Raw genomic sequence first — 10,962 nt, 5'->3', positions numbered from 1 at the left:
GGAAGGCAAAGTATGGGGAAGTCCTTATTGCCCCTGCCCTCTCTTAAAGCGTCAGCTGCTGTATGCTCTGTGCAGAGCTCAGCAAATATGTACCAGGCTGAATCTCTTGGAGGATTGCATCTTAGAATTCACTGTGGTTTGCAATATGGGGTTGATAGTTACCACTTTTCTGTGTGTGGTTATCACAGTCAGAAGACACTTTTTGCATCTTTTGAAGGAGCTTAAAGCAGTTTTATATGAAGAGTAGGGGAGAGCTGTGGAAGTCCATGGTTGCTCAGTATTTCAGCCTGTCTTCAGATACTGCTAGTTGATTAGTCAGTGAGGTGATCTGTGAGCTGGGCATCTGGGTTTTTTGGTTTGGTTATGCCTGTGGGTATTTTTACCAACTGTGCGTGATTTTTGCAAGTACAAAATGGATGTAAAATGAAAGCTTTTAAAATGTTTCAGAGTTTCAGCTGAACTTTATTTGGCTTTTACTAGAAATCTGTGATACTGCTGCATGTTCCAAAATGCACAGCTGAAGGGTGAAGAAATAGTTTGTTATACGAGAAGGGTGAGAGTCAGTTTGTCTACCATGCTGCTTTAATTCCACCTGTTTTGTTGGACTGAATAGTGGTATTTAAGACAACCACAAGCATTTAATGCTGCAGTTAATTAGGTTGTCTATTTCTGTTGAGCATGATCCTAACCCAATTGTTGTCCCATTGTATGTGCATGTTCTTACCTGTTTGCTTCAAGTATGAAATGAAACAAAATGCCTGCCTTATAGGGTGGCTTGTGTGGTGTTTCAGTTTGGTATGTGTATGTAATCAGTTAATGTAGTCTAGCTGAGCAGTGGTTACTCCTTAATCACATCCCTAGACCCCTGGGGTCAGTATCTGTCTTTAAGTGCTATGAAGCTCATATGTGTTTCTGCCTTTTTTTGTTTATTGTAACTTTTTCTACCCTGTTTAATTGGAGGTCTTAAGAGATTGTAGTGTCACTAAACTTGGAGATACTCAAAAGTCATCTGGACACAGTCCTGGGCAGCTGACTCTAGGTGGCCCTGCTCAAGCAGGGGGTTTGGAACAGATGACCTCTAGAGGTCCCTTCAACATCAACCATGCTGTGATTCTGTGTCTCTGGTCGGGAAAGATCTATGGGGGGGTGAGAGGGGGAACAACCAACCAACCCCAACTGTCTGAAGTCTGTTGCTGAAGAACAGAGGAGAGTGGGAGCTGAAGAAGGAAAAACCTGTAAAGAGCTAGAACAAAGCATGCAAGGAATTGCAAAGCAGGTGGAGATACCGTATGGGAATGAGAAAAAGATTGGACCTTGCTTTCAGTTCTGCCAATACCTGGTTTGTCTCTGAACATTTAGTGGTTGGTTGGTGTCACTCATATGATTCAATGAAATAATACATATGGTGGGAGGGGAAAGCAATTATGAAGGGAAATAACTTTTCCAACAGTGGCCATTTTCAGCCCAGAGGATTGCCCAATTTTGTTGTTCTTTATCTGCTTACACCACGCAGTGGAGTCCTCTTGCAAGCACTTGTCTCTCCTTGAATTTGTGTGAACCACTTGCATCTACAGTTGTCCACGTTGCCAGGATTTTCACCTACCTGTTTTTCCAAGTGCTGGAAGAACAAACTGTTTGTTCCTTCATTTGTCCTAAACCTGGTTTCCACCCCTGCCACCACTGCCCCTCAATTTTTGTCTCCTTCTTACTGGAAGAGAGACAGAGCTGCTGAACATTCAATTTGCAGCTGGTGTGCTTATGGAGAACTGGTGCTGGTGTGGGCACCAGCTCAGGTGAGCAGCTGCTTTTTGGTTTGGGTTGGGTTTTGGTTTTTTGGGGGGTTGTTTAGTTTTTTGGGGGGAGCTGTTGTTTGGGGTTCTTGTGTTTTGTTTTTGGGTTTGGTGGGTTTTTTTCCCAGTGGTACAGCGTAAACTTCAAGAGGCTAAAGAAAATGCTTGAGAAGCTTGAAGTTTGTTGACTAAGTGGGTCTGTCTTTTTTTTTTTTCTTTTTTGCTTAGTGTCCTTAGTCCTCCCACACATTTATCCTCTTGTTAATTAGCGTGCTTTCCTCCAGATTGAAAGTCTACAGTAAACAAAGTATTGTTGAGATTGCATCTCGCCAGGAAGGTTTACTCATCTCTTCTCCCTTTGAGAGTCCACAGAACAATAATTGGATTGATCAAGCACTTTATTAGTAGTGGGGGGAATGTGATTGAAACCACACCTCTCCCTCAGGTTCTACTTGACTAAATCAGCTTTTTAGATTCTCTCTTATAAATGGATACAAGTGGTAGATTTTGATTTTATATAGCATACCCATCTGAAATTAATTTGAGTCGTTGAAATTAATAACTTAGGATGCTTGTCATGTTGAAAACTAAACATGCATTTGTTTTTTCCAGTCTGAACAGCTGATCTACATTACAGTCTTCGGTCTTTTCTGGATCCAGGCTGCAATAGCTGGAATTGCTTGCACTCTGTCTCTGAGAGCTAAAAGCCTGGGGTAGTTGTCTGCCAGGTCAGGTTTACAGGACAGAAGTGTTGTACTGCATACATCCCAGTAGAAATCAGCCCATGTTACCTGGTGGAAATGGGAGAGAAAGCACTAAATTGTAGTTGGTTATCTCAAAAGCTGGGACTACTAATATTCTCGGCAAACTGCAGAAATGAAACACGAATTGATCAGTTCTGTATAAGTTTTTGTTGTGGGTTTGTTTTATTTTTTTTTTAAAGCCTATAATTATAGAGCTAGTAATTAGGCTGCAGTGCAAAGCTTAAGTAAAAATTCATTAAATAAAGCCCTTGCTACAAATATTACTTGCATTATAATATTAATCTTTCCTGCTGAAACTGCTGCAGGAAAGTGTTTTAATTAGTTTCCAAACAATTTTGGGTAAAAAAGGGGATTATATTTTCAGATTTTTTTTTCATATTGTCCTATAAGTTGATCAGTGATTATAAGCAGATTTCTAAACTCCCATCTGTATTGACTAGTACAAAGGCATTTATAATGTTTTGTGGTAACATACTGGTAAACTGGTTTAGAAAATGTAGATCCTAGTCCTGGTTTGCCTTACTTTTCTAATAGTATGGAAAACAATTTCCACTTTGCAAATGAGCAACCAACTGTGTATTCGTAAGAACAAAGAGTTAAGAGTGGGGAGGGTTGTTTCATGGGCTGGAATGAAATCCAGAAATTCAGCAATAGTCAATGATTTCATTTTTCTGGCAACCTGATTGGAATGGGAGAAACAAAAAATATACTTACAGACTTCCCTACCAGCCAGTTGTTATCCCCTAAGAAAGTATCCAAATCTTTCAGTAACTCAGGTGCTTTGTTGGTGAGGATATCATCAAATGCTTGTTTCTGGGGGAAGAACAAAATGCAAAGATGCACACCAGGGCATAAGCACAGCAGTCAGCAAAATTGATATCTGGGGGGTTTCTTGTGAAAAAGAAAGCTGAAATCTGAGAAAGGTGGCAGTGAAATCATTTGGTCTGACCCAAACTTTAGAGTCCTCTCAGTTCTCTTTGGAGGAAGGAATGTGTTAACATCAGAGTCAGGATTGATACAGCAAACAGCAGTTATTTAAGATAAGAAATGCAGAGGTAACTGTCACTTGGATACATGCAAAGGGGCATGATAGAATTTAGGAAAGCTGAGGTAATTGCCCATTAAGTGGGTTAGATGCCCAAAACATGGCAGTCATGGCTCGGTGAGCCATGACTTCAGCCAACTTGTCCGTTAATGAACACCTGAAAGCTCCTGGATGCTAAAACATGATGTGTGGAGTGATGCTGCTCATTTATCTGTGCTGACAGTCACCAAGCTGCAGCAAGATGGGAGCCCTGCCATAGATATGGGAAGAATCCATCTATAATATATTCCCAATGTCTCACAGTCATATTTTGGGGGGATTCTTTTGGATGTTATGTTTTCTAGTGTACAGGGTCTCAAATTTCCAGAATCCCTTAAGCTCGATCTTTCCATGCTGTCAGTTAGATGCTGGTCAGTTATCTTTCCCTACCAGTCCTTCTCATGTGAGATGTGGAACCTGGGTTTTGAGCTTTTGCTGGGTTTATCTTTGAACTTTTATGTTAGCAGCTTATTCTGCTTTTTTTTTTGTCTCCACAGCAATGAGATTTGAGGTGGTTAAAATACATTTTTAAAGGCTGAAGTCTGCATTGAAGGGTATGGGCCTTAGTATTTGTAAGTTAATGGATGAAGGATGAGGTAGTGTATGGTGGTTCTCTGCCAGCTGTTCCCCATAGCAGAAAGTTTTAAGGCTGCTATTAAAGGGTTAGCTGTTTCCTTTGGAGTGGGAAACGTGTGTCTGGTTTTCTCTTCTCACCTGCTTGGAAGCAAGTGAGATTGCAGACTGTTGTGATCATCTGGTCTGACCCTGTGGCACAGTTTGTGCAGTTAATGTGCTTGGCCTAATTTTGGAGGAACATACTCAGGCTTGGTTAAATAAGCACTGCTATACAGGAATGGAATTATTTCAACAGCTTTGAAATTCAGGTTAATGAAAAAAAAGAATAAAATTTAGAAGAGGTAGCAGCCTAAATGGTCCCAAAAATGCAGGCTGAAATAAAATCAGTGTTTCTGCAGATGTGTTCGAAGATTTGCCATCATTTTCTGCTGTCTGTTAAGAGCTTAGCAGCTGAATGTGGTGACTGCAATTAACAGCCGGAAGTTTGCAGTCTAGAAATCTCATATTTGTACCCTGTGCTGTAGCATTTCCTTTTTTTTTAAGTAAGTTCCCCTGCCGTCTCTGAAGAAAAAAACAAAAAAAAATCAACAACAAAAAACCCCGAACCAACCAACCAAAACAAAACCCAAATTATTGTGTGACCATGATGGTAATGACCTCCTCCAACTACAGAAGTACCCAGTCAACCTGTGAAGCTGGTGGGGACATGACCAGGATCCACCTTCTGGAGTAGCATGACCTACTTGTCTCAATCCTGGAGCTCTCCAGCAAAGCATAACAAAGGTGTTGCAACAGCAGATATTTTTTTTTTGGGGGGGGGGTAGGGTGAAGAGAGAGTCTGTGCCTTGCATGGAGCAAGCTTCCATGGGCAGCTTCCACCTCTGCTCCCTTTACCTTGCTTGGTTTTCTCTTGGCTGCTGGCTAGGTAGTAGCATAATGCATCCTTCCACCCTTCTCGGAGGGATGTGTGTTCCTGTAACCACTTGTGGCCTGGGGAAGTTTTCTGACTTTACCATGTGTACACGACTTAAATCTGGCCTTGAGAGACCACGAGACGCCACTTCTACCACAAGGTGGTGGCAGCGGACCCAGAAGGAGAGGAGGAGAACGGCTAATAGTGAGAAAAATGTTAAAGATCTCCAGAAAGTAAGTTTCTCGATCTTCCTTGGCCTCAAAACACTCCCTTGCATGCATACGTGCGTACAGGCATATGAGGGTTGCCTGCGACCTCTCTTCCCTTTTAAATTAATCACCGGTGACATGATCTGGGTCCTTATTCTGGACAAGTGCTTGAGTACAAGCTGGGACACACGCAGGCATTATCGTGGGAGTTTCCCTGTAAAGGAGTAGCAGTACTGTGGCAGTAGTGCTGCTGCTCCACTAAAGCATTAGCAATAGTGTGGCTGTTCCTAAATGATTAAAAAATCATGAGTCAATCTCCCCTCCCCAAATTAGGAAATGTCAGGAAATCACTAGGAAATTAAGTAATTCACATTTTTGAATACTAAAACCTCAAAACACACTTTCAGATTTTCCCCTGCAAGATTTCAGAGCACTTTCATATTGTTTCATTATTTATTGTTGGTTTGGGGCAACATTTTGTACTCTGTGGTTTCTGTAATAGGATACCCTAGTTGATCTGAAATGTTAGCTTTGAATAAATGGAAGGTGGCTGCACTGGTAGTTAATGGTGAGACCTGTTGTTACGCTACCCCTTTCCTAAAAGGGTCAGGTCATCTGCTTGGGTCAGAGCTGTGTGGAGCCATTGTAACACTGGAGTTAACACATCCATCACCCTCTTCGCCCAGCAGCTGATCTGCATGCCTGCATTTGGGGCTCTGTTGAGAGGGACTGGACCGATGCCAAAAAAAACCCAAAACCCAAATGCTGGAGGACTTTGCCTGTGACTGAGTGTTAAAGTACCCATGGCAGCGTGTTAGCCTGGTGTCAGTACTTGCAGCACCACTGCTGAGGACCGAGGTGGGGCTGCGGGGGTCTGAAGAGCACGGCTGCAGTGACAGTGAGGGATGTGCTATGTCCCCTCTTTAAAGGCACTCGCTGTCTTACACCACTCTGGTAATTGAAAAGCAGCTGATGTATTGAAGACTGATACTTACTAAAAAACCAAGAAGAAATCAAGATGCAGAAGCACAAAAAAGGTGGGGTGGAGCTGTTAATCTTGAGTTAGCAGAAAGAGAATGATATGAGCTTAGTCTGTTTGTGACAAGATACAGGTATTGCACAGTGCTGGCTGGGGTGGAAGTGTCCTGTCTTTCCCCTTTGAAGAGCAGTTTGATATATGCCCATATGGCATCCTTGGTTCAAGGTGAACTAGTGAGGGGCAGCTCATGATGGTCTCATCATTTCCACAAAGGGTGAAAAAAATCTGGTGAAGGACGAGGTGGGAAGAAGCAGATGGCATTGGCTGGATTAGCCTTGAGGAAGAACCACAGAGCTCCTCCAGCTCACCTTTGCTGAGGTGAGGTGATGGACCCAGGGATTGACACATGGCAGTGTCTCCAGAGGAGATGCTCAGGTACAGAGTCATGGCTTATGTGCTATCTTTGTTTAAATTAGTGATTGTCTTACTCTCACATCCTGGTTTTTCTCTGCCCAAGGGAACAGTGTCATGAAATCATCTATGGTGTCCACAATGGCATCAGCTAGCGCCTGTTCCACAGGTGTCTGACCTGCCAGACCTGTGGGAAGCAAGCATATGAAGGGAGGTTAGAGACAGCATCAGCAGGAGTCTTTGATACCCCAAAGGTAAACTCTGTTCTTTGTGAACATTTCTGTAAAAATACATGCTCTCCAGGGCTTTTTGGATGCTAACAGCATGCATTTGACTCCTTGCATCCAGGTGCTATCTCATGTACCTTTGCTTTTTTTCCCTTTCCAGCCTCATACAGCCATCCTAGGTAGAGAGTTGTTCTTTCCATCACCTGAGCCCACAGCCTGACTACCACTTCCTTACCTTCTCTGCCTTCCACTGCCCCAGCATGTTCAGTGAGGGTCAGCACTAATTCCTTTCTGTTAATCTTTCCCCATCCCAGCTTTCAATGTCCTTCTCCATCTCATGATCTTTCCATCTTGGTCAACACAGTCTCCAAAAGTGCTTCTGTGAAAGTCTGCTTCTCTTTCCCTCTATCCTGCCCATTCAGCCCCATTTAGAACCTTTTCGTGACATCCTGCTTGCTTTTGATTACTTCATTGTATTCGGGCACCTTAGCCAAACTTTGTCTTGTTTACAAATCTGCTTTCCTCCCCTGTTGTCCTTTGGCTCACCTGCACTCTTCCTAATGCTGCTACTTTTTTCCCTCGCTCTTTTTTCACAGACCTGCATTTATGCTTTCACCTCTGTGCAGGTTCAGGTCATCTTTCTCTTCCTCTCTGTTCTTTAAGCCTCACCTGGAAGCTCTGTGTTTCCCATAAACCGTATGCCCTTCCCCTGCCAAGTCATCTCCCTTACTGAAACTTTATGCTTTTGAAGGTGAGGGGGGTGCCTCTCCTTCTGGGCATTAAGTTCTGTGAGCCTTCAGTAAAGAGTTGTTGGTGATGGGCACCAAAAAAATGCCATTTCTTAATTTTAAAGTATTAGGGACATATATGCAGATTTAATGGCAGACCTAGCGAGTTCTGACTAGGAAGTTGAAAAGATTTTTTTCCCCTTCCACGGATGCTCTTTTTCCCACTGTAGCTGACAGTGTGACTTAACACTGAACAGAGAACAGCATGGTCTGAGTGTGCCTCAGAACCATAGCCTTTGTGGCTGTTGCAAGCTGATGGAAAAGGTGTTGGGGAATGCCTAAATCAGAACTTCAGACCGTAAAAGGAGCACAGCTCCAGATCAGCCTCCGGATAGGAGACGGGTGGGGAGGCAGCGTGGGTGGAAGGCAGGCTTTCTCATCGTTTTTCATTACCAGGTGGACGCTCATCATTCTCTTCCCTTGCAAGTAGTAGATTGTATCAAGGATGGAGGAAATTGGCAGGAACACGGTATTGCAGACACACTTGAAAATATGTTGTGCTAGTGCCTTGAAGAATAACACTGCGCTTCCGCTTGTTGCCTCCGTTGGAAAATGTGAGAAATCTTGAAAGGCAGGTTACATCTCTTTGCTCAGAGTGTAAAAAAGTAGGATAGTGCTTGCTTCCCAGCCCCCCACTTCAATTTGCTGACATTCAGCACACCACAAACACGTCTGCCTTCAGCCAGACCAGTTTTGCAGATGGTTTTGAATGACACCTTGCTGACCTAAAGCAAGCCCTGACTACTCTCTTTGATTACTTGCATTACAAAGTCTTATATCACTTTATCTAACTGGTCAACTACTTCCATAGCGTGTAAGTATTTAAGATGTAAGTGATGTCACCATCTGATCTAATCTCTCTGCCAGCTCAGAATTGTTGCCTAAATCTGCTTCAGAGTGCTCTGCCTGCTGACTGTGATAATCTCTAATGCTTCCAAAACCTCCTCCTCCTGGAAATCTCTGTTAGCCTGGCAGCTCAAATTTAGCTCCAGGGGAAACTTCCCTGAGAACCTTAGGGAAGCCACAGGTACACACTTTCTGTTGTGCAGTGGCAGGTGAATAAAGTTTATTGGCTGGAGAAATCAGCCCAAACCCCAGGTACAGTACACAGAGGAGAAACTCAATCAGACATAAAGGGTGATTATTTCTGAGTTTTCCTTCAGGTGTGCATGCTTGCAGTGTGAATATGGAGCTCAGCCCCATGACTTCAGAACATTGTAGCATTTCACATTACAGGTTATTACTTTGAACCTTTTTTTTTTCTGTTTTTTTTACATTCTATGTGACTTTTGAGTGACTAAATACAGCATCCTGGAGGATGTGCCTTGCTCTGTTTCTTCTTTCTGATCTTGAAACCACAGGGGATGTAGCCTGAGATCTCATCAGGATTGCCACAGCAGCCCCGACTCACCAAGCAAAATTGGCACCAAATTATGGTAAGGAAGGCCACTGAACACAGGCATGCCACCACACAACGCTCCTCGGTGCTTTTTAAACCATCGCTCTTTGAGTTGGCATCTCTAATAGCATCCTATATGGTACGCTGCGTTTCTGTGGACAGCACTTGGTGCTGGTAGACAAACTACAGATGCAATGAGAGGCTGAAACTATTAGCTCTTCATGCCTAGGAAGAGCACTAATACCAGTATTGCCAGACTGGTGTTGACTTCTGCTAGGTTGGGCTTGCCGAGGTGTGTGTTTGTTTCTATTTTTGCCATGGGTGTATTTTTTCTGAGCATTAAAGGTGGGTGCAGAACAGAGCAAGACAATAGTCAAATAAGTGTTACCTGATTCTCTGGCAAGGTATCTTGCTATTGCCAGGCTCTGGTGAATGGTAACTCCATCTACTTCCAGAATGGGGATTTTGCCAAATGGGATAGCTTGGAGGAGAAAGAAAAAAAAGAAAAAACAACCAAAAGTTAAATCATAGCTCTTAACAGTGGGAGTCTGTAATAGTTGCACTTTTACCACTCAGAGGGTATGCATTGTTACAGCACTTAAGTTTCACAGTAATTCTGTAGGGAAATTCATGGACTAAAAAAACAAAAGTAAGGTTAAGGATATAACCAGATTACCCTGCAAGAAGGCAACTATAGCGTAGAAAAGAGATATTGCATTTCCTTTTTCCTAGCCTTGAGCTGTAAAGGCTGAATGTGCTCCTACATATCCTGAATTCTTTATGCAGGGAAACTTTTTAGTGGAATCTTGGTTTTTCCTTCTCTTCCCTGTTTTTTCCTCCCCAGGAGAGTGACTGCCAAGGTTAAGCAAAGATTTGTAGTGCAGGATCCAGCTGGGGTATGAAGTAAGAGATTGGGTAAAGACTACAAAGGTGCTTTTTCATTTAAACTTGTTTTAAATTCAGAAGTAGTGATTCAGAGAGGTATCTGTATTTCAGAACTTATATTGTGACAAGACTTTTCAGCTGACAGTCATCACCAAGGGACAAATACAGCTTTCACACTGAACTGCAAATGCTAAGAAGATACTCAAATTTATTTGACTTTATTTTATTTTATAAAAAAAAAAAAAATTCTGTCAGTGATGGGGAGGAAGCCTCCAGATATAGAGGAAGACAAACTAAGCAGGCATCATGGATATCTATAAGAGAGTTTGAGATATGAGATCAATCTTATTTTTCAGTTATTAATTTAGTAACATAATGTATGTGAAAACTTGGACTGCTGTTTTTCTACATTTTGGAGAAGCTGCTGGCGTGATATCAAATGGGGCTGAAACCTCAGAGCAAAGCTTAAGCTTGGAAAAACTGTCTGATTAAGGGCAGTGAGAATCTACTCGTGGGAACCCAGTGCTGTTCGCTGGGGGAACTTTAAATCTCTGCATTTCAAAGGATGCTATTTCATAAATTCCAGGTACATGATTGCAAGTGCTGGTCATAGCCAAATGCTTTGTGCCCAATTTTCATCTGGATTACACTTTATGTAAATAAGATGTATACTCATCTTAAGACTGTCTTGCGATGTGAAAGGGCAGTAGTGGAAAAGTAAGAACATTGGCTATTGGAAAAATGCAAAGTGCTTTCAAACCCAGGAGAACTGTCTTTATGGGACAGCTGGAATGACACTTCTATTCCATGAGGTTTTTTAATTCTTAGTGAAAAGGGAAAAATAATGAAACCTTATTTATTCATGACCTGTTTATCAAGGCAACTTCATCAATGATGAACACTGCCACGTGGCTCTGTGGTTTAGCATGCAGTATGT

General features: G+C 42.5%; 1 protein-coding gene across 1 annotated transcript in view; it reads right to left on the bottom strand.

Moving 5' to 3' along the window:
• Positions 1 to 2,170: 2,170 nt before the first annotated feature.
• The window catches only part of HPGDS (hematopoietic prostaglandin D synthase), a 30,679-nt gene continuing 21,887 nt past the window's right edge, over positions 2,171 to 10,962 (bottom strand). The window contains exons 3-6 of the mRNA XM_009919275.2: positions 9,529 to 9,621; positions 6,804 to 6,913; positions 3,269 to 3,367; positions 2,171 to 2,581 (exon numbers count right to left, since the gene is read on the bottom strand). Coding sequence (XP_009917577.2) covers positions 2,417 to 2,581; positions 3,269 to 3,367; positions 6,804 to 6,913; positions 9,529 to 9,621 — 467 coding nt within the window. The 3' untranslated portion in view covers positions 2,171 to 2,416. The remainder of the gene's footprint in view (positions 2,582 to 3,268; positions 3,368 to 6,803; positions 6,914 to 9,528; positions 9,622 to 10,962) is intronic.

This window comes from Haliaeetus albicilla, chromosome 1 (assembly GCF_947461875.1).
Source record: "Haliaeetus albicilla chromosome 1, bHalAlb1.1, whole genome shotgun sequence".
Lineage (NCBI taxonomy): Eukaryota > Metazoa > Chordata > Aves > Accipitriformes > Accipitridae > Haliaeetus > Haliaeetus albicilla.
The sequence above is the reverse complement of the archived record's forward strand: the minus strand, read 5'-3'. Positions and strand labels throughout refer to the sequence as shown.